The 24682-nt window shown below is 43.3% G+C and overlaps 1 protein-coding gene across 2 annotated transcripts in view; it reads left to right on the forward strand.

Moving 5' to 3' along the window:
• The window catches only part of LOC138513759 (matrix metalloproteinase-17-like), a 318211-nt gene that overhangs the window by 137497 nt on the left and 156032 nt on the right, over positions 1 to 24682 (forward strand). For both annotated transcript variants that reach the window (XM_069628846.1, XM_069628847.1), the window contains exon 2: positions 9385 to 9517. In XM_069628846.1, coding sequence (XP_069484947.1) covers positions 9385 to 9517 — 133 coding nt within the window. The remainder of the gene's footprint in view (positions 1 to 9384; positions 9518 to 24682) is intronic.

Genomic DNA, 24682 nt, shown 5'->3' on the forward strand with positions numbered 1-24682 from the left:
CTGTAAGAACATAATACCTAAACTATCACCATCTGCTTCTTCATTCTGTAACTCTTCCAACTCCTTCCTATACACAAAAATCCTCTTGACATGCTCATATACTTTCTCCGCAGTATGTCTAGACAACGCTAAAGTGTTCAAATCCCATAACCCTTGTGGGAGATCTACATCGTTTAATCTATTCCACATTATACTCAAATGAATCCCTAACCCTTCAATAAAAACATTTTTCTCAGGAATACTTTTTAAATTTTCGAGGGTGGAAAAAACATCAGCTTGTTCACCCTTCTCCATACAATGTTTAGCCCAAGCAATCAATTCATTATTTTTATCTGGGGACACAGTATTACGAGTCACAACCCTTGATCCCGCTCCCTGGTCTACTACAAGCGATGAGGAATCACTTGGAAGAGGAAGAGTAGGCACATTCTGAATGTCAACAGATGGAGGCAAGGGGGCAGGCAAAGGAGCAACGGCTGGAGTAACAACAGGAAGAACAACAGGGAGGACCGGAGGAACTATAGGAGGAGGAATAACGATAGGAAGGGGCAAAGCACCAAGAGGAGGGATGTACGGGGTGGCGCAGAGGCATCGGGCCTTCGTTCATGCAAAAGTTTGTTAATCAGTTCATCGGACGTATGAAAATCTTTTGAAGGGTACATTTTCTGAATGCCTAATTGAAATGCTCTGTCCGTGTTCCTAACTGATTCCAATTGTTTATTTTGATCATATAACAGTGCCTTTTCGGCATTCGTCATATGTCGAAGCATATGTTTCTCTCTACTCTTCTGTTGCTGCAAAGCTTCTGTTTTCCAACTGTGCAATGCGTCAAATGCTGCAGGTCTAGCCTTTTTCTTTACCAATACGGACTCTAGATATTCGATACGAGGGATTTCAAAGCTACCATTGGTTGGCCACCGAAGATTAGAGTTATGTCTGGTCTGTCTGTGCCAAATATCATTAAATGCTATACTACCAAAGCCTTTCTTACAGTACATAGTACATGCCGGCGACCCCTCCTCTGGTGCGGGACGGCTATCTTCCAAAGATTGTCTGTCGCTGCGGAATAATGCCCTGAAGCAGGCAGACAATTTCCCAGGCATATCAGAATTCTGGTGTTACCTGGTCAAATAATTGTGCTCGCGAGTACAATGCGCCAAATTCAAATTGTCAGGGTTAAATTAAGAATTGGGTCACGATTCACCTGACCAAAGGACTGGGAGGCCCGATCGGGTTACTAAGGACAATTCTAAGGACCCACGTGTTTGGTGATTTCGGCAAATTTACCCACCTCGAAAAATGGACCCTTGTCAAGATGTCGTCTCTGGCTACAGCTCACTGTTCAGGGATCGGATAGTGCTGTTCTGTCGAGGAATTCACTTCTCGTCCAGAGGGGCCGTTTTGTTGGCACCGTCCGATCCCGGTCCGATAGCCGAGCCAACCTTCAACAAGACGAAGTCAATTTTGAGGGTCCCTATTCGGGCGCCATCTGTGGAATCAGAAAATACAATATTAAGGCTTTTACACCATGCAAAGAGAAATACACCAACACAGGCTTGTAAAGATTCCCAGAATCTTTATTGAAATACTGAACAGTTTATAAAACAAAGTACACAAATAGCTATTTGGCCGTCAGTACATCACAAAGACCACCAGCAGGTTCAATGTGAGCAGTGAACAGGAATTGCTAGCTGGACATCAGTGTATTTATACAGTTTCTTCATAAAGATGTCCAGCCTCCTACAAGTTAATCAAGTACTGGGCTAGGGTTCACGCCAGGTTTATTCCTAATTTACATATCTCGCGCATGCGGTTTACTTCTTAATACATTTACTAACAAGCACTATTATTCTCTGGGTTTAACTTTACACTCTTTACACATTTGCTTCAATGCAGGTCAAACAGATGCTTCGCATGTCATGTTTAAATAGCGTTATTGTTCTGGTATACTTGTAGGTTAACATCGCTGATTCAAGTAATCCCCTGATCCCGAGGTCAACAAAGGACAAGGGGCCTCATTACAACCCTGGCGGAGTGGGTTTACGCCAGCGTTATTCGCGGCGGACCCGTCCGCCCTACTACGAGTTTCCGTAGCGCCATGGAGCGTTTTCCGCCTGGTTTTTCCGGGCGGAGAAATCCATGGCGCTACGGGACCTTGTTGTTAATTACGCCACCGTATTTTACGGTGGCGTAATTAACGCCTTCCCCACTCCCATTATACCCTATGGGGCAAAAATGGGAATGGGGAAGGGTAAAATGGGGAATGGGGATTTACCGCCCGGCCAAGGTCGGAATGGGGCGGTAAATCCGCCAACCCCCATGGCGCTATCGGCAGCTTTCCGCCGTGCTCCATGGTGCATTTTGCACCGCGATTTCCGCCAGGGTCGTAATGAGGCCCAAGGTCTACATGACCCTAACATGTAGCCTGCAGGCAGGTTGGACATTAACTCGCCTACAGGTGGTTGAAGAGATTAAAGTAAGAACAAGAGAACACAGATCGGCCATTTTAGGCCACAGGGTGACTTTGCACGATAAACTAAAATGGCGGCTTTAACCTAAAATGGAGGCTTGATTAACTTAAGGTCATGACCTTGCAATACGTTCTTTCCAAAGTCTGCCGAAGTTGTGAACTACCCCAAAGGCATACTGACTGTCAGTATATATATTTACTGTAAGCCCTTCAGAAAGTTCACAAGCTCGAGTTAATGCTATAATTTCTGCGGCCTGCGCAGAATTATGCATAATTCTTTTGGTTTCCACAATTGTGCTTAAGGTAGTGATGGCATAAGCAGCCGTGGATGTACCATTCGGAAGTTTGAAACAAGAGCCATCACAAAATAGCTCTCCTTGTGGGCTATTCAAAGGCGTGTCTTTCAAATCGATTCTACCTTTAGTCTCTTGTTCTGTAGTGTAAAGGCAATCGTGTGACGTTTCGTCACCATCAACAGTATCTTGCGGGACAGGTAAAAGTTCAGCCGGATTTAATACACAACACCTCTGAATTTGGATGTGGGGAGCAAGCAAGATCAATTTGTATCTTGTCAATCGTGCGGAAGTAAGGTGTTGCGTTTGAGTTCTATTTAATAAAATATCTACAGAGTGAGGTACCATTAGGGTTAACGCATGACCCAGGACCATTCCCTCGCTCTGTTTTACAGATGCAGCAGCAGCGACAGCTCTCAAACATCTCGGCAAAGCGCATGCGACAGGATCAAGGGCGGATGAGAAATAGCCGCACGGCCTATTCTTCCCTCCATGTTCCTACGTTAACACAGCCAAAGCACATCCATCACGTTCATGCACATACAACACAAAGGCCTTTTCATAATTTGGAGTTCCTAAAACCGGCGCCGAACACAGCGCGGTTTTGAGCAAGTTTAATGCTGTCTGGTGTTCCAAAGTCCATGGCAATGGCAAAGAAATGCCCTTTTTTGTCAAAGCCAGCATTGGTTTAATCGTTAACGAAAAGTTAGGGATCCACTATCTACAGTAAGAAGCCATACCTATCAGGGCTCTAACTTCCTTCTGTGTATTTGGGACAGACATGCCAGAAATAGTTTTTATTCGTTCAGGTGTCAACCTTCTTCCCTCCTTTGACAGGAGATAGCCTAAATAGGCGACCTCCTGACAACGATATTGGAATTTTTTGAGTGAAGCTTTGTGGCCATGTTTTGCTAGATGACAAAGCAACAACATGGTGCCTTCTTTACAGGCACTCTCAGAATCAGCAGCCAAGAGGAGATCATCTACAAACTGTAGTAACGTGCAAGTAGTAGGCATCTCGAGAGTATTGAGTTGCTCTTTTAATGCTCTACTATAAATACTTGGACTCTCAGTGTACCCTTGTGGTGCACGAGTGAATGTGAACGAGCGTCCACCTAGGAAGGGTAAACGCGAACAAATACCTACTATCCTTGTACACAGGAATACTGAAAAACACGTTTTTGAGGTCAACAACGCTAAAGTGAGTGGCAGAAGCCGGAATCATAGTTAGTATCGTTGTAACATCAGGTACAATGGGAAATTGAGGAGCCACAATTTTGTTAATAGCACGCAAATCAATTATAAACCGAAAAGGAATCGCATTATCACCTTTTTTGTATACTGGCAAAATCGGGCTGTTACACAAACTACCTGTAATTTCCTCAATTACTCCATGATGTACAAAATCAGAAACTATACATTTCAAAGCCTGTTCGCCTTCAACTGAGATATTTTATTGTGGAATGCGAGGCAATTTTACTCCATGTTTCAGAATAATTTTAACAGGTTCAATTTGAAGAATGCCCACATCATTATCATCAATTGCCCATAAGCATTCCGGAATGTTACTGAATTCTGGCGGTAAGGGTCGAGTCAAAAACTGAGAGGCGAGTGATTGCTGAGGTGAAATTGTTAACTGAACTCCGTCCGAGGAGCAATGTAATACTGCATTCAATTCCTTCAACAAATTTAACCCCAGCAAATTCTCTCCACAATTTGTAGTAAGTAGAAATGGACACTGCTCCGTGAAGGGACCCAGTGTTATCGGTACCGGCAAAGAGACCGGACAAACTACAGGTGTGCCTGAAAACCCTACGGAAACGTTGGATTGCCCTGACAGGGGAATGTTTGGAACCCGTGAATGGTCAATGGAACACTTTTGTGCTCCTGTATCTACTAAAAATAGATGCTTTCTATTTCCCACTGCCATCTCAACGTAGGGACCTTTCTGATGAACGGGAATAGGCGTTGGTTCCAAATCCTGCTTCGGGCAATCCTAACGAAACAGAATGTCATCAAAAGGAAGCTCTTCAGAGAGGTACACGGCAGAAGGATGATCAAAAATGTTTCTATTATCCACATTCGAAACTTGTTTATCCTGTGAAGAAGGTTGCTGTGATTCTGGCGCAAACTGACCTCTGCCAGGGCCCCCTACACCTGGGCGACCTCTGGATCGTCTACCCATGTTCCCAAATGACCTTTGCTGCAAGGTCAGACATTGTGCGCGCCAGTGACCTTCCTGTCGACAATAGGCACACTGGTTAATGGTTACCAGAGCCAGGGGCATACTTCCCTGTGGAATGTATTGACCTCTAAATTGCGTATTACCCCCTCTAGGGCTTCTAACAATCTGTTGTAATAGTACTTTTGTTTTCAGGTCACCCTTTTTTTCTCAAGTTTTTCCTTTTCATTATTCACACGATTTTCATAGTACTGAGCCATGTGCAGTACTTCTGATTGAGACTTTGCCTGGCAAGCGCTTTTGGAAGACATAATCTGTAACTGGATGTCAGGCAGCAATCCACGTACAAATTTGTCGACAAACAGCCTTTTCCCCGACTCTGTGCCTAAGTCTTGTCCACTGAAATCTGAAAATACCTGTTCAAACCGATTGAAGAACTCGGTAGCACCCTCAGACTTTCCTTGGACACAGGCCGTAAGCTTGTCCCAAATGATTCTTTTTTCAGGAACTATAGTTTTTAATTTTACCATAATCCTATCAGGCAAAGTTAATATCACTTGAGGCGGTCGCTCGCCAGCTGGTTTTTCTCTGTCGAGCCTAACCATGTTATCCCATGTATCTCCTAACCCAGGTACATCATCTACAGTCCTAATCTGTTTCCACAAATCAACTGGCAGGAGTACGGGAAATAATAAATCAATATCACTTAAGGTGAATACCGATGATTGTAAGACCGACTCTATTTCTTTATAGAACCCCGTCGGATTCTTTCTTATATCAGGAATAGATTGCTTTATGGTGTTCACTTCGTGTCTCGAGAACGGGACGTGAACAAACTGCGATACGTAATGTGCAGGAATATCCACAGCGACTATTCCTCGTGCAGCATCGGCCGCAATCTCAACTTTTGGGACAAATGTCGGAGGGACCTCTCTCATGGGCAACTGAGAAGTAGGTAGCTCCGAACGCTTACTAAGCAACCGAGCCAAATCAAGCGCTAAGGCAGTCAAAGAAGTATCAATCGAAAAGGCTCTCTTATAAACACTCAACAATTCTGCGGGACAACAAATCTTTCTTTTTACACACTCATTCTGCAGGTAGTCTACCATAACCTGTATCACTTTCTTTTGCATTTCTAACGTATACTGACCATACGTGTCATATACTTCATCTGGAGTTATCGACATATCTGGAATCCATCTTATCGCATCCTTTGTACAAATTTGCGCTTCCTCACCTATCAATTCACGGCGAGGAGAAAACCGTTTCTGTAAGAACATAATACCTAAACTATCACCATCTGCTTCTTCATTCTGTAACTCTTCCAACTCCTTCCTATACACAAAAATCCTCTTGACATGCTCATATACTTTCTCCGCAGTATGTCTAGACAACGCTAAAGTGTTCAAATCCCATAACCCTTGTGGGAGATCTACATCGTTTAATCTATTCCACATTATACTCAAATGAATCCCTAACCCTTCAATAAAAACATTTTTCTCAGGAATACTTTTTAAATTTTCGAGGGTGGAAAAAACATCAGCTTGTTCACCCTTCTCCATACAATGTTTAGCCCAAGCAATCAATTCATTATTTTTATCTGGGGACACAGTATTACGAGTCACAACCCTTGATCCCGCTCCCTGGTCTACTACAAGCGATGAGGAATCACTTGGAGGAGGAAGAGTAGGCACATTCTGAATGTCAACAGATGGAGGCAAGGGGCCAGGCAAAGGAGCAACGGCTGGAGTAACAACAGGAAGAACAACAGGGAGGACCGGAGGAGCTATAGGAGGAGGAATAACGATAGGAAGGGGCAAAGCACCAAGAGGAGGGACGTACGGGGTGGCGCAGAGGCATCGGGCCTTCGTTCATGCAAAAGTTTGTTAATCAGTTCATCGGACGTATGAAAATCTTTTGAAGGGTACATTTTCTGAATGCCTAATTGAAATGCTCTGTCCGTGTTCCTAACTGATTCCAATTGTTTATTTTGATCATATAACAGTGCCTTTTCGGCATTCGTCATATGTCGAAGCATATGTTTCTCTCTACTCTTCTGTTGCTGCAAAGCTTCTGTTTTCCAACTGTGCAATGCGTCAAATGCTGCAGGTCTAGCCTTTTTCTTTACCAATACGGACTCTAGATATTCGATACGAGGGATTTCAAAGCTACCATTGGTTAGCCACCGAAGATTAGAGTTATGTCTGGTCTGTCTGTGCCAAATATCATTAAATGCTATACTACCAAAGCCTTTCTTACAGTACATAGTACATGCCGGCGACCTCTCCTCTGGTGCGGGACGGCTATCTTCCAAAGATTGTCTGTACCTGCGGAATAATGCCCTGAAGCAGGCAGACAATTTCCCAGGCATATCAGAATTCTGGTGTTACCTGGTCAAATAATTGTGCTCGCGAGTACAATGCGCCAAATTCAAATTGTCAGGGTTAAATTAAGAATTGGGTCACGATTCACCTGACCAAAGGACTGGGAGGCCCGATCGGGTTACTAAGGACAATTCTAAGGACCCACGTGTTTGGTGATTTCGGCAAATTTACCCACCTCGAAAAATGGACCCTTGTCAAGATGTCGTCTCTGGCTACAGCTCACTGTTCAGGGATCGGATAGTGCTGTTCTGTCGAGGAATTCACTTCTCGTCCAGAGGGGCCGTTTTGTTGGCACCGTCCGATCCCGGTCCGATAGCCGAGCCAACCTTCAACAAGACGAAGTCAATTTTGAGGGTCCCTATTCGGGCGCCATCTGTGGAATCAGAAAATACAATATTAAGGCTTTTACACCATGCAAAGAGAAATACACCAACACAGGCTTGTAAAGATTCCCAGAATCTTTATTGAAATACTGAACAGTTTATAAAACAAAGTACACAAATAGCTATTTGGCCGTCAGTACATCACAGAGACCACCAGCAGGTTCAATGTGAGCAGTGAACAGGAATTGCTAGCTGGACATCAGTGTATTTATACAGTTTCTTCATAACGATGTCCAGCCTCCTACAAGTTAATCAAGTACTGGGCTAGGGTTCACGCCAGGTTTATTCCTAATTTACATATCTCGCGCATGCGGTTTACTTCTTAATACATTTACTAACAAGCACTATTATTCTCTGGGTTTAACTTTACACTCTTTACACATTTGCTTCAATGCAGGTCAAACAGATGCTTCGCATGTCATGTTTAAATAGCGTTATTGTTCTTGTATACTTGTAGGTTAACATCGCTGATTCAAGTAATCCCCTGATCCCGAGGTCAACAAAGGACAAGGTCTACATGACCCTAACATGTAGCCTGCAGGCAGGTTGGACATTAACTCGCCTACAGGTGGTTGAAGAGATTAAAGTAAGAACAAGAGAACACAGATCGGCCATTTTAGGCCACAGGGTGACTTTGCACGATAAACTAAAATGGCGGCTTTAACCTAAAATGGAGGCTTGATTAACTTAAGGTCATGACCTTGCAATACGGATTTCCTCGCAAAGCAACTGGGATAGGCCAACATATACAATGAGGACGGAACAATATTATATCAGTTTTAACACAGGAGCACTCCCTCAGCAGCAAAAAGCAGCTGAGGAATTGCTCAGTGTTTACACTGGGCTGCCTCCTCAGCTCCTCCATAATGGGCGTGGGTGCCGGTGGGTGGAACTGCCACTGCGAATGACTAGGTAGTATGGGAAACCCTCCAATCGAGCCCATATGACATTTTCTACTTTGACTGTGCAGCTGTATTTGGAGTGGTGCCCTAACAGAAGAGAGCACTTCTATATAACCCGCCTTAGATTTAATAGTCTTGCATCGTATACTGCAAGGGGATTCTAGGAAGGAATGAAGCCGGAGTCACGAATGTGCCCCTTTCGTATGGATACCCTGGAAACCATTTGATATTTTTTATTCTCTTTTGGAATCTATACTGGGATACGACGGATGACATTAAAACTACTCCTAAGAAACAGAGCGATTTGTCAGTTGAAGCTAGCCCTATTATATTGTCCTAGAGCTGAAAATAAAATAGTTACGTGGGCTATGGATTTGTTTATAAAGGAGGCAAAACAAATCAGAAAGGCTTTTCCAGCATCTTCATCCTTTTAACCGCATCCACCCCATGGAAGCCTTTTGTGCCAGGCAGCGCCCATCTGTAAACGAGCGACTTTTGCTTTTTGTTGGTGGTTCATTAATAATAATGTGTCTAACCACCTTTGTAATATATTTTACTGTGCAGGGGGACAATACCGTTCAACTCATTTTATCTCACCTTCCTTTATTTTAAAGACTCTTTCTTAGGACTCTTTGTTCATAATATACTGACAAGTGTTTTATATTGTGTGTGTTCTCTGATAGCTTATCAGCTGAATAACGTTGTTTGCATTGAATTGCTTCTTAACCGTGTTTCTATTCTCTCGCCCCCTTCTCTTCCCCTCTACACAGGATTGGCTGACACGATATGGTTATTTGCCTCCACCTGATCCAATCACAGGCAAGCTTCAGACATGGGAAGCAGTCACCGGTGCCATTCGCAGCATGCAGCACTTTGCTGGAATCAATGAAACTGGAATGGCAGGTATGTTGAACCATGCAGTCAAGGATTCATTTTGGGGGTGGAAAATATGAAAAATCTCCAATAGTTTGGGATAATAAGGGAGACTCTAGTGATTGGTTAGGATGCAGATCTTGTAATATACAGAATGGTGAAGAGGGTGGATTTGTTACTAATTGTGGAGAGGTGGAATCTAATTCTCGGGATTACGTAGTAGCCAACATTTGCTAAAGGCTTTGTTGTGAAGACACCAAGATGCTCCTTTGACCGGTTATGTCTTATTTTAGGAAATCAAAATTCTCCATCCAAGCTTTATCAGCAATCCATTACAGACTTTCTACCTTATTTCTATCTAGATCTATGATTACATTGCAGCACTTTCTGATAACTTACTTGATCTCGTTGAGTGCAGCAAAAACACACTGCTCTTCTTGCACCCCGTTAACCATCTCCGCCTTACCACCTCTTTCCCTTCCTTCACCTTAACTCCACTTCATTCAATTACTCATGATGTAACATTCCTTACCCTTTAAAGTCCAGTAAAGCAGTCACTGCTAAGTGTAATAATGACATGCTTTCTATGTGGTTTATGGTCATTTCATCTAAAACCATTGCATCTAATGCCATTCCATCGAAATTTTTCCATCACAAAAATGTCCATCTAATGCATTTTTTTCCATTTTTTTTCTTTTGGGGGGGGGGGGTGGTCCCCCCTCCAAAACCCTGTTTTTTACCCTTTAAAAGGCACCTGCACTAAAATTAACCCTTTACCCCCAAAACATGCATTAGATGGACATTTATTAGATGGAAAATGTTTGATGGAATGGTATTAGATGGAATGGGTTTAGATGAATTGACTAGATACCTTTCTATGCCATTGTGATCCTGTAAACTGCACTGTTGCCTTTCAGATCATTCCTGTACTTGAAAAAAAGTAGACATTTCATGCTGTCAATGATGTTAAAGAGATCAAAGCATGTGTTATTGATGAAGAGATTGAGAAAGAGGATGAGAAAGATGTAGAGATTCAGAGGATGCATACAGTGTTATTTTCAGTCACTCCTCATTGGAACCCTCTTCCATAGAAAAGAACTTCCTCTCATCTATGATCTGGTCATGTACCCGTAGGCACATTCTACATCCTCAGTGTTCAGTCAGAAACCGGTCCTCTGGCACCAGACACCTCGTGTCTGATGAGATCACACATGGACTTGTGACATCCAATTCATGTGCCACATGCAAAATAGGGTGTTGCATCACAACAATGCACTTCCTTTTACTATATCGTATTGACATTCCTTCCTGTTCTCACTGAAAGGCCCTTTCAACCACACACCTGTTAATATCCACAAGCATGCCAACCCCATGTCATTTTTAGTCCAGATTTCAAAATCAATCACTTGACTGCCTCAAGCCAGTTCAAGGTACCAAGACACTCAATAGAACATGGACACACAAACTTTGGTGAACTTGTCTTCAATCCTATAGTTCAAGTAAGTTTTCTCTTCGACTTTCCAAACCTGTCACCACACATATATTGTTATTGCCCCAACCTCCTAACATCAACAAATATACCCCTCTTATCACCTGTCATAGTGATTTTTTTAATGTATCTTCTTTGCACTGTCCACACACCATTGGCTTTGAAATGTTAATGTAATAAGTAGTTTGCATTAAAGAAAGATTCTGAGGTCCAAACTCAAGCTTCATGTTCGCAGTTCGTTGTTGAAAATAACCAAGTTTCTTATGATTTGGAAAAAATTAGGTCCATGTATGCTCTACCAGTCAACTTCCAAAGTAACTTCCCTACCATGATGAAGACCCCGGTTGCTGACAATTATGATGGTGAGAGGAGTCGTTTGTAAGTGCTTTGCTGAAGATAATACTAAAATATGGATTTTCTGGTGGTGGAGAGGTAATGCATTAATGGGAGCAAATCAATATGCATCCTATGGTAGATATAATGGAATTGTTTGGCTTGTTCTGTTCAGTAGATTGTGGGTGCTGATGTTGGAAATGGTGGGGGTGTTAATTTTACTTGGGAGATTGATGCATTCATATTCAGTAGAGAAAGGGAATGGCAATACATGTTTAGAAAATGGATGCATCCTGGATGCATCCTGGATGCTGACAAAGACATGGTTGTTGATGATCATGTTCAGGAAGCTGAGATACTGATGATGGAAGAGCCAATGGTTTTGAAGTTGATGTAGCGACAGGGTCTTTTATTGATGAAGGAAGAATTAGCTGTTAATGTGGGTGTAGTTGCTGTAGTTGCTGACACATGTTAAAGGCTTGGTTTGCTGAAGATGGCAGATAAACTAAGGTTGATTTTGATGTACTGGCGATAGTGATTTTAAAGAAGGGACATAGACTGCTGATGATGATGCAGATACTGATATTTACTTGGTGATTGTAGCAAGGCTTTTCCTCTTAAAAATAGAGAATGTACGGTTTTTGATATCCTCATGGCAACAGAAATGTTGAAGATGCAGAAGCGACTTGGTATGTTCATAATGGATACGCTTAGCATGTGCTTTATAATGGGATAGAGTAGCGCTTCTTATGCCAGAGTCAATCACGTTTATTAGTAGAGAGAAGTTGATAAGAAATCTAGTAGTGAGAAGCTTGCAATTTTGTTGATAAGAAGTCTGATGTTGATGAAGTAGTTGATTGTGCTTTAGTTTGAGGTTGACCCCTCTCTTGTTTGCATTTTTCTTGTTTGTCTGTATTTAAAGATCCTGCTTTATGAAGTGATTATCCCTGTTTTATTCATCTTCTTCTCCCTAGTTTTCCCTCCATGGCATTATACAATGCTGTCTTCCTACTTGCCCCATTCTCTCCTCACTTTCCATCTGTTTAATTTACTCTCTACATCCATGGCATCTCCTTTACTTTCTGGCCTCTTTCTATGTTCCCCTATGTCTGTCCCTTTTTCCACCTCTTCAAGCATCGAGAAAAAAATATATGCTACATATTATTGCTTCTTAGGTATTCAATATGTGTATAAAAAGATCACAAAAGAGAGAGACCATTTTCCACTTTCTTGCCTCACTCTCCACTCTTTGATGACACACAATTATGCTGAAGATTGGCAGTTTCCTGTTGGCACAGTCCTTCTTGATTAACCACAACCATCCCCCTGCACTAAAACCTGCCCCATCATTGACTCTGTGATGCAGTCACATTTGGAAGACCATATGGGGAGGGTGGGGGGTTCTGAGGATAAGAGACATTTTTGACAAGCACTGTGAAGATCTAACTGGAGGTGGCGGAAAGAGGGTCTCCCAGGGTCTCTCTCCCCTCTCCAGTGACTTCTGACAAACAACTTCCCAGTGTGAAACACCTACTTTCTCCAGCTCTACTTTTTACTTTGAACCTGCACTCAGAGATACTGGAGTCGCTCTTCTTGCAGGTACACTACCAACATGGAATTAATATGTAGGGGTGTTTTGGAAACAGTATCTATCTATTGCAGTGAAGATGCCCTCTGGCATTTCTGTGCTGATGGCACTAGACAACATTTCTCACCGGTGTGCCCAGAGAGTATCCCTGAAACTCGAGACATGTCGCAGAGCTGTGCATTGCCGCACATACCCCTATCTTACTTCAAAATGGTGGACTCGGGCTTTGAGTCTAGGTCAGTGTTGAACAGTCCATAAAAAGATTTAAGGAGCTGATCACTATAGCCCTGGGACATTGGGGGTTCAATGAAAGATCTTGGATGATGACAGAAGGTCCTTTAGTGTACAATACAATAACCGGACCACGTTTGGGGCTGACGGTGGAGGATAGATTTTGTGAATGCAGCTTTATGTTAAGCCTAACTATGGTACTGAAGCGCACGACTGTGATGGAAAGAAATAATTATGGAAGTTTAAGGCTTTGGCCTGTGAGGCTCTCACTTTTGCTATAAGTATAAGGGCAGGAGAAGACTAAATTCAGAATCTTATTGTTTTATTCCTTTACAATGAATGAACAGAATGAACGTTGTTTGCTGTTGGTACTCGGTGATTGTGGTGGGAAACATTGTCTAAGATTTCCCTGAGGCTAAACATAAATTAACAAATAACAAAATCCGCTATCACAAACACCAAAACTGAAAGTAGTCATATAGATGGTTGTCGTATAGATGGATGATTGTACATTGTGCGCAGATAGACATGCACTAACCCGTGTTTTATGTTCTTAGGTTTCTATGTGTGTTATGTGTTTTAAAAATGGCAATTATAAACAACTGCATTATTAATGAACTTAGTCTTATTGCGACCTTAAGATATTATGTTTACTAGTTCACTGCATATAATACATGAATTGTTTGATGGTATAGTTTGTATGTTTGTGTAAAGTTCTTAATTGAACTAACCACAATCAAGATGTACTATTATTATTATTATTATTATATTAGTGTACCATTTTGCACTGATTATTTTACCTCAATGGATACCTTCAAAATAGTTTTCTGTTTAGCATCTTCCCCTAGGACTTTAGGTGTTCACTTCACGATCCATCCCTGAGAACGTTAAGGATAGATGGAAAGTTCACATCGATGAGTTCTGATTTAGAAACGTCAGAGATACAAGGAGAGCTGGTGAACATCACATCTCTTTATTTATTCCCGTCCCCCACACAGTTATAGTAGCAAGATGGGTAGGCCCTTCTGTTATGCTGGAGAAAACATTTCCGAACACACAGAGCCTCATTAAGAGGTGGGGGGTAAGGGATACCGGGCACCGTTAAGGAGACCGTTGCCGGTAATCCCTTACCGCCCAATTCCGAGGTACCTTAGCGGGAACCGTAAAGGACGTGTGGTCTGACCACACATTCTTTACGGGACCCGATAAGGGACCTTGGAGCTAATAACGGGCCCGCAATTGGCGGACCCGTTATTTGCGCCTTCCCATTGAGCCCTATCAGGGCTCAAATGGGAATGGGGAATGGCATTTGGAATGGGGACTTACCGGGTCCCGGTAAGACCCCACTCCACCAGACCGGACCCAGACACGATTTTGGAGGCAGCCATGGCGCTAATAGCGCCATGGCTGCCTCCAAAGTCGTAATGAGGCCCATAGTATTCCTAACAACCACAACCTGGTTGCTTTAACCTAAAATAAATGTATTTGATTGCAATATATGTGTCTTGATTTCTGTAGGTCGCTCTTCATCATATGTCGCTTCTTTTTAATTTTGGATGAACGCTGGCAAACACCTCGGGATCGTACATGTTTCTGTGGATGAGGTTTGTGTATTTATGCATGGATACAGTGCTTTGCCTTGCTGTTTCCTTTCTGTACAGCATGGGTCTGCAACCTGCGGCTCTCCAGATGTTGTGAACTACAATTCCCATGATCCCTCCACATTGACAATGCTGGCTAGGGCTGATGGGAGTTATAGTCCAAAACATCTGGAGAGCCAAAGGGTGCATACCCCTGCTGTACAACATTCATCCAATCAGTATTCGATGTAGCTTTGGACCACCTGCTCTTTTGGTCAAGGCAAGAACTTCCAATACTGATTGGATGAATGAAGCTCACACAGCGAAGCAGGGGAAGAACATGGCCCTTATCTCATTGAAATCCTAATTTCTTGGAAGAAACAGATTCCACTACAAGTGCATTGCCTGCTGTAATATCACATTCCAGTGGAACACTTGCTAAAGCCACTCAAAGTGGGCTCCTGTCGACTACCGACAAGACATAGCAATAATAAAATGAGTGCTACGTTGACAAAGTTTGTGACGCTTTAAGCTCTCTTTCGCTGGACAGAAATGCTTCAGTAAATCCACATCGACTGTTTCCAAGTTTCATATACTTTTGGACCAATAGTAAATGTTAGTGAGTTTCACCTTTTAGATGGACTCGCCATCATGAAACTTTGGACGCCAGACGTTCGCCTTGTCGTTGCCATTGGTATAAACATGAAACTGGCCCATATCTTTCAGCCTACACTATGGCTTGATTGTCAGAGAAGGCCTCACCGCCAAATAGCTGAAAACATGTTGACTTCTGCGAGTATAACAGAAAACAAAGCAAAATATGTCTAAAACATCATAAAGTGCTTGGAACTTTGTCAAATTGTATACAGTTCATGGCTATTTTGTTCCTCACGTGACTGTAAAGTTATATGTCCCAGAATGCACAGCGGCTGTTCAATGCTTCACTCTCAGATTTGCTCTAAGAGTTGCCATATTGCTTAGAACACTTTCAAATATAGCATGCACAGACAATCCAGTACATGCTTGTATTGATTCTGAAAGGATGATGTTTAAACAAAATGCACACGGTAGGGCACGCCTGAAAATATAGAGTCAGGCCTGGTTCTCGTCCTGCCTCACACATGCCACATTCCTCATGTAATCTCAAAGATCTGTATTCAGTTTTGTTTTTTCGTTTGCATTTTTAGATGTGTAGTTTTGCGTTCCCCATTATAAATCCAGGTCTGCAAGTCTCCGAATGGAAAGAGTAAAAAAATTGAATTACGCAACCATTTTCCGAATGACATAGGGAAACATAGCAGGTATCCTGCCTTTATCTGTTCTAGCTGGCCAGGGCCTTTAAAATGTGACGATCAGGGGCGTTGCTAGGGGGGGGCTAAGTGGGCTATAGCCCCTGATCTTTTGGTTGTAGCCCCGGATAGAATCTCAGGAGCTACAGCCAAAAGACTAGCTAGCCCCGAGTCCCAACAGTTCCGACATCAGCATAGCCCCGGGTCTTTTCCAGACCTAGCAACTCCCCTGGTGACGATCCACGTCACTGTGTAGACTCTGGAGGGGGTTCATGAGCTGGTGGCAGCTACTGTGCTGCTGGTATCACAGCTGCTGCCCTGCTCTGTGTAATTGCCTTTATGCCTTGTTTAAGAAAGAAGTTAAGACTGGTATTGAGGGGGTGGAGGGGGCATGGCCTGATGAGCCTCTGAACAAGATGGATCAATGAGTGCCTCTGGCCTGGCAGGGAAATAAATGGGGAAACATGACTCCTGGTTTTGGTGGACCAATCCCCGCTGGTGGGGAATGAGCCTCGAAAGAGTGGTGGATCACAGGACGTGACAATTTACTGAAGGACACAATGACTAAAAGAGTTTGCCGGAGATGAGGTGAGGGGCTGTGCAGAGCACAAGATGGCGGCCATGAATGAAACGCAGTGGATGTGATAGGGGTAAACGCTCGCCCGTTCCCATCCACCCTCTGCCCATCTACCTGGCTCCCATGGATGTCTTTATTTTATTTTATAAAACATGTGTCAAAAGCGCATTCTTAGCACAGGGGCATTAGAGTCCTGAACAATGAATACATGTATACACATATTATTTAACACAATTTACAGGCAATAGACATACAAATTCTTACCTAAAAACAACTTCCAAATCTAGATAAAAAATCAGTCCATGTCCTAAAAAGTAATTTTGCTCTGAAACAATATTACAATTCAGATTTATTTTTGTCACCTCTAAAATCATTAAAGCCATAACCAAGCCTTCACAAGTTTTCCCAAATTTTAAAAAGTCTTCAGTCAAACAAAATTCTTTTGACAGGCTATTCCATAGATTTACAAGAGTCCCTGAAAATGACTGGTTCATTGACAAAGAGCGTTTAAAACATGCACTTCCAGATATAGGGATTCTCAACTTTGCAGTCCTCTTGAACTAATATTCAGGAGCCTTAAAATAAAGAGATTTGTACACCACACATATCATCTTGAATGTAATCCTTTGTTCAATGGGTAACCAATGCAACTCCTCCAAGATTGATAAAATATGGTAGAATGTCGTCTCTCCATATACCAATTTTGCAGCAATTACAAGCAATTGTCAAAGCCATGAGAAATCACTCTGATTCTTGACTTACCTAGGAGACCACACTTTGATCCCAGGATGCCATGGTGAAAGGTTGTCAACAAATAACTTTGTCCGCAACTATTGTACCAAAGATGCAATGTACGATTTGATTCTTGCACTTACCAGCACATGGTAAGAATCACAATGGGGTAAAAACAAGGATTATTTTCCTATTGTTCTGTGATGTCACCTTGCCAAGCGCAGACTGGCCCCCATTTCAGAGGCGAGTTCTGTCCACCCTAACTTAAAGTGATTGCAGCCGCCTGCTCATCTCACATCTGTAAGGTCACAAGCCCGATCTTTCTCACCTAATTTGGAAGAGAGGGAGAAGCCATTCTCCATTCCGGTAGACACGGGACATGCAAGTGCCAAAGCCATGAGAAATAACAGTATCTCTTGATTTTCTTGGAAGCCACATTTTAAACCCAGGATGCCCTGCTGACAGGTTGTCAACAAATAACTTTGTCCACCTCTATTGTACCAAAGATCTAAAGTACGATTTGACTCTTGCACTTACCAACGCAGGGTAAGAATCACAATGGGGCAAAAACTAGGATAATTTTCCTATTGTTCTGTGATTACATCTTGCGAAGTGCTGACTGGCACCCATTTCAGAGGCAGGCTTTGTCCCCCATAACTCAGAGCGATTGCCACGGCCCGCCAACCTCACCTTTATGAAGTCACAAGCGGCCCCGGATCAGGACAGAGGTGCAGGGGTGCTCCTGAACCCCACCTTGGGAGATTACAGAAGCCCAGCACCTCAATTCAGGATAATTGATGCCAACTAACCAATTGCACTAACAATTTCCCCCTCTGCATACACCCCTCAAACTCCAAACCAAACACAACCACAAACCTACAGCACAACAAGCTGCAAAAACTTCACTACATTGCAACAACAAAACAAAAAAACACACATAGACACGCACAACAGTACACAACGACTACCGGCCGCAAAACACCCCAGGCCCAGCCAACGGACCTACCGGGCTGAGGCCGCCAACAGCACATCACTGCTCTCTTGCACTTTTCCAGCTTCTTCCCACTAACCACCACTCCCTTCCCCTTTCAGAGCCGCCAGAGCGCCAGGGGACCACTCCGGTGGTAATAGTGAGTGGTACAAATGTCCTTTGACATTAACATAACAATATTAAAAAAAAAATCTTAAAGGGGCAGGAGATGATTTTGGTAGCCCCCTGAACACACAATTGCCAAAGTCCATTGAAAGTGAGAGATCGTCACATAAGGTTTTACTGCTCTCAACAAGCATAGATGGAAATTTGCTGTTTTTACCTCATAGTTTATCTGGGTAATCAGGGAAAGTTGTGCATCTATCCTCCCATCCATCCCCTCATCCACACACCACCCAGCCCACTCTTCTGCCACAAGCATTTCGCTATTAAGGATATCACACCTACCATGTCAGATCGTACACCCTGTGTAGTAACTCTGCACAGACTAGAAAGACTTAGAGCGCGCACACAGACCCCAGAACTTAGCACACTAGCCCTTCCCACGGAATTCAGAAACTATAGACTGAGTTCCCGCACCACCTCCACACGCTGGCCCCGCACGGAATACCCACACACCCACAGTCCACCACCCACTAACCTAGCCACACCCTGCAATACCACCTCACAGAACATACCAGACACGACCATCACTCACTCCTCCACAAGCAAACATCACACACCTCACATCAAATGTGCCCTCCTCAATGTCCGATCACTCCCAGCTCATGCCTCTGATATCCATGACATTATAACCAGTAATAACATTGACCTGTTAGCCATCACCGAAACATGGTTACATGAAGCATCAGGCCCTGCCGTTACACTTGCGCTACCACCGGGCTTCTCCATACTCAGACAAGATAGGCCAGATCGAATAGGAGGCGGAGTAGCCCTCATCTACAAAGAGAACCTACAGCTCCGACCTATCAGTCACCCCTCGACCAACAACTCTGACCTCTTATCGGCCAAACTCACATTGTCACCCAACAGCACCATCAACATTCACCTACTATACCGCCCCCCAGGCAATTCCCCAGACTCCCAGGACAACATCTTGCACATCCTTAGCAACAATATCAAAAGCTCCACCAAAACCATTCTACTAGGGGACCTCAACCTAGGATTTAATGATCCCAAGGACAAATCTGCAGCCACTCTCACCAAGGAACTCAATGACCTGGGCTTCATCCAAAAAGTAGAAAGTCCTACTCACATCAAAGGCCGCATACTTGACTGGATCGCAGACCATAACTGCCTCTCCTCTATCACCTCCAACTCCTCACTGCCTTGGACTGACCACAACTGCATAGAGTTCTCTATTCCTATCACCAAACACCTTAAGACTCTGACCCCTGCCAGCGCTGCACAAGTCAGAAGCTCAAAAAAACTCACAGAGGAGAACCTACGCCCATACCTCAATACCCCAGTGTTAGCCCCCCCATTCGCTAGCGACCCCAATATCCTAGCAGACATATACAAAGATGTCCTCACCAAAGCTATCGATGAAATAGCACCACTTGAATGGAAAAAAGAAAAGAAATCCTTACACTCCAACTCCTGGTTTACTGAAGATCTGCACTCAATGCGATCCCACAAAAGAGCAGCACTAAAAAACTGGCAATCTGACCCCTGCACCAATACCAAAAACATATTCAATTTAATCTCCCACCAATACAAGAGAGCTATCTCCAATGCCAAAGCCAACGCCTTCAACACTCGTATCGCCAATGCCAAGTCACACTCCAAAGAGATTTTCGCAATCTTTAATGAGCTCATCTCCCCCCCTAATACTCCAGATGAAATAATCAAAGATGAAGCGTGGTGTACCAGCATTCAAGCTGCCATGCTTCACAAAATTGACCTTCTCCAAAAGAAAATCAAAGACCACTGCAAAGCACTTCCTCACCATACAGGAACCAAACCGACCAACACCCCACCCACTTCCTCCAAGCCCACCATACCTGACTTCTCCTTCAGAGATGTCACTGAAACAGAAATTATTAACCTTCTAATAAACCTCAAACCCTCCCCATGCAAAGGCGACATTTGCCCACCTAAACTAGTCAAAGACTGCGCAGACTGCCTTGCGCCGCTCCTCACGGCATTTATCAATGCGTCCTTTAAAACAGGCATCATCCCAGCCAACCTCAAAGAGGCTTGGGTCCGGCCTCTCCTAAAAAAACCGACTCTTGACCCCTCACAACCCAACAACTATAGACCAATAACCACTGTGCCATTCTTGCTGAAATTACTGGACAAAGCCGCACACTGCCAAATCCAACACTTTCTGGAAACCCACTCCATCCTCGGGACGAGGCAATCGGGCTTCCGGAAAGGACATGGCACAGAAACAGCCCTGGTAGATCTGAAGAGCCAGATCACCCAAATCATGGACAAAGGCAAGCCGACTCTTCTGCTTCTTCTAGATCTCTCAGCCGCGTTTGATCTGGTTGATCACAAGATTCTCACCTCCCACCTCACGCACTCAGCCAACTTCTCCAAAGAAGCAGCCGCCTGGATCACTTCCTTCCTCGAAGGCAGGGCCATGAAAGTCTTCTCGGACATCGCTAACGCCAAACCCACGACAATCCACTGCGGGGTCCCTCAAGGTTCCTGCACTGCACCCACACTCTATAACTTGTTCACCAAGCCCCTCTTTGACAAACTTGACTCATACGGCATCACCTACACGAACTACGCGGACGACACACAAGTACTTCTACCCCTCTCAGGCTCATACAATGAAGACGCAAAGGCACTCCACACTATCTACTCCATCATCAAGGCTTGGATGGCAATTAATGGCCTCTGCCTCAATGGTGACAAGACCGAAATCTTGATACTAGGTCAACAGAACACCTTAGACAAACTGTACACTAACTTCTCAATTGACAACTTCATCATCCCCGTGTCCACAGCCGTCAAGACACTGGGAGTATACCTTGACTCTTCGCTATCTATGACTAGACAAGTCAGCGCTATCACTTCCGCATCCGCACACACCACCAAACTTATAAACGCCATCAAGCCCTACCTCTCTAAACCTAACTGCCTCTCCATAGCGAGGGCAACCATTGGAGCCAAATTGGACTACTGCAATGCTCTCCTAGCAGGCACATCAGCCAAAAACATAAATAGACTACAAATCACACAGAACAACGCTCTCCGGGCCGCTCTTAGTATCCCAAGAAGAGAGCATATCACCCAGGCCAGGATCTCAGCCCAATGGCTCCCAGTCAAAGAACGGATCACCCTCAAAATCCTCACCCTCACTCACAAATGCCTCTCCCTCTCCGCCCCGCCCTATCTTTCAGATACCATCCTCAAACCTTCCTCCACACGTCCCACTAGGACGCAATACGCTAACCTACTCTGCACCCCACGCATCAAAAAAGCCAAAGCCGGAGGTCTAGGTTTTCCCTACATTGCAGCACAGACATGGAACGCTCTCCCTTCAGACATCCGAACGGAAAACTCACTTCCCATCTTTCGCAGGAAACTGAAAACCTTGTTCCTTGCTAAATAACTAGCAAACTTCAGGAAGCCATGTAAATATACTGCCTTGCTATTGTATATATTTCCTCTGTAATTTATGTACTGCTTGTAACTACGGTTTCCTTTGCAACTAAGATGTCTGTAACAAGCGCCACGATGCTTCTGGGCTGATGTGCGCTCAACAAATTTGAATAAATAAATAAATAAATAAAACCCAAAGGTTTTACTGTAGTTGCAAACTGTCTAGGAGCTCCAGAAATGTCCACTTTGTGGAAGCTTTCAATCAATGATGAATCGATTTTCCCATGTGAAAGGTTGCAGGAACCCTGTTTGTGTTGGACTCAGTCTTAAAAATGCATAGCCATCCAACTCTCAATATCACTAAGACACTTGCTTAAATGTTTAAATCTCCATTTGCAGAAATGTGTAGTTACAATTGTGTATCGTCTACATATTGATGTATTGATATCTTCGGTTTTGATATAAAATCACCCAGTTGCTCCATGTATATATATTAAAAAGCGCGGGGGATACCAAAAAGGCATCATGCAAGGGTCTGAGTGCTCTTGTTCCATTGCAATTATTTATCTCTGATTAATCAAGTCTGACTGTACCCATTTTAAAACTAGTCCTCCGATAGCCATTTTTTGTTTTAATGTCTTCAGGAGGATCCCATTGTCGATAGTATCAAATGCTGCAGTGGAATCAAGTCAGCTCGGAAACCTGACTGAAATATATCTAGATGATTCTGCTTTTTTATCCAGTCATTTAATTGTAGGACTACTACTCATTCCAGAAATGTACCAAGAAATGGGAGAGATGTGACAGCCCAGTAATAGTATAAAGAGTTAATATCCAGGTTCACTTGTTTTAATAGAGGGTGCACATAAACTGTTTTCAAAGACGCAGGAAAAAATCCTTGTCTCAAGGAAATGTGGAGCACTTCTAAAAAGTAAGGTGCGCAAACTGAAAAGAGGTCCTTTACCGTTCTTGCTGGACGAGGATCTTCAGCAAAAAAGAAGGTTTTAGACTGACATAAGGTTAAAAACAGACTCAAGATCAATCAAAGCAAAAGATTCCCAGACAAATCATGTTTTACAATCCCAAGACTCCGTATTTACTGGTAAGGAGACTATTTCGTCTCATATTTGAGAAATGTTGCCTTTATAAGAATTTTGCAAAACCATTACATTTCAATTTTATTAGCTGGAGTGACATACAGTTCTTCAGTTTACATATTTATTTTACTATAGAAAATAGTGTTTTTGGTTTATTTATAGCTATGTCTATAATCAACAAATAATGGACTTGTGTTGCACTTATATATACTGAGAATGCTACCTATGTGCTTCCTTCAGTTTATCTGTATTTTAATGTATCTGTATTGGTACTACAGGAACTACCAATGTCTGCTATGGCCTTACTCTAGGAGACACATGTATTGGCTTTGGGTAAGCACAGGCTATACTCCAGGAGATTTCCGCACCAATTCTTTGTTACGGGGGAAAAGAAGTGAGAATTAGAAGTTCTGATTTCAAAACATATTCTGTTCAAGAATTCTTCTACATCAACTACAATGTTTTGTCAGGATGATTCCTCCACAATTTATTAAAGACTTTAGTTGATTTACCACTTATTCTTAATCACAACTTTTAAACCACAATTCAGTACTTCATTAATTCTTCCTGGTCCACTAAACTGCCAGGACTACCGCTCGAAGGTCGGTATCCTGGTATACTCTCCTGTAAGCACAAAAGCTCCTAACACTACTATAATTACTATGCTGGGAGGGTTACTTCAAACTTTTTAGAAAAGTCTTTGACTTTCTACTACATCAAATTCACAACTTGCAGGTTATTCTCCTCTCCTCCTTCATCCTTTCTACCAGGAGGTCTCCTCTCCTGCCACTCTTGGTTTCCCACTTTTACATCAAAAGACTGCTGACAATGGGCCTCATTACAAGTATGGCAGTAAGGCAACAACGGCGCCGGTATTGCTACCGGCACCGTTGCTACCGTACCGCCATACTATGAGTTCTGCTTGAGGGTGCCCTTGCAGCCACCAGGATTTACCGGATGGCTGTACCGGCACCGAAGTAGAACTTGATGGTAGCAACGATACCGTTAATAACGGTACTGTTGCTACCACCCTCCCCATTCCCATTGAGCCCTATCGAGCTCAAATGGGAATGGGGGATAATTTTTTCTGGCGCCCAGAAAAGGGCAATCACCGGGTCCACCAAGGTCGTAATGACCCGGTAATTGCCCTTTTCTGGACGCCGGATAAAAAACAACACCTATGGCAGCCATGCCTGTACTATAGGCACGGCTACCGCCAGCCTCGTAATGAGGCACAATGTGTCTGTATTATACTTACCCCTCTTTGGCTTAGGCAATGCTTGTTGATGTTCTCCTCAACTATTGCCTCTTCTTTACTCTGGCAATAATAGTTATAATTAGCTTGCCTCAGAATTGCTCTCTCTTGGCTTTGACAATGGTGGTTATGGTTATCTTGCTTCAATATTGCCCTCTCTTAGCTTTGGCAATGGTGGTTTATGATTAGCTTGCTTCAATAGTGCTCCCTCTTTGTACTAGCAATTACGATGGCCTTAGTAGCAATGATTATAACCTTTATTTTCTTCTCTTTTTGCAATGTTCTTGTTATGCCACTGTGACGTCTTTATATTAGTTTGGTTTTCAAAATTACTATCAGTAGCCAGTGGTTGAATACAGAGAGTCCCAGAATTACCCAACAATGGTAAACTCACCGGTTTCTGCACACTCGTCAGATCATTCCGCTCTGATTGCAGTGATGTAGCTACCGGAAGCTTTGATGGCAAACACTGTGA

The sequence above is a fragment of the Ambystoma mexicanum genome, chromosome 12 (genome assembly GCF_040938575.1).
Source record: "Ambystoma mexicanum isolate Mex_15411 chromosome 12, UKY_AmexF1_1, whole genome shotgun sequence".
Lineage (NCBI taxonomy): Eukaryota > Metazoa > Chordata > Amphibia > Caudata > Ambystomatidae > Ambystoma > Ambystoma mexicanum.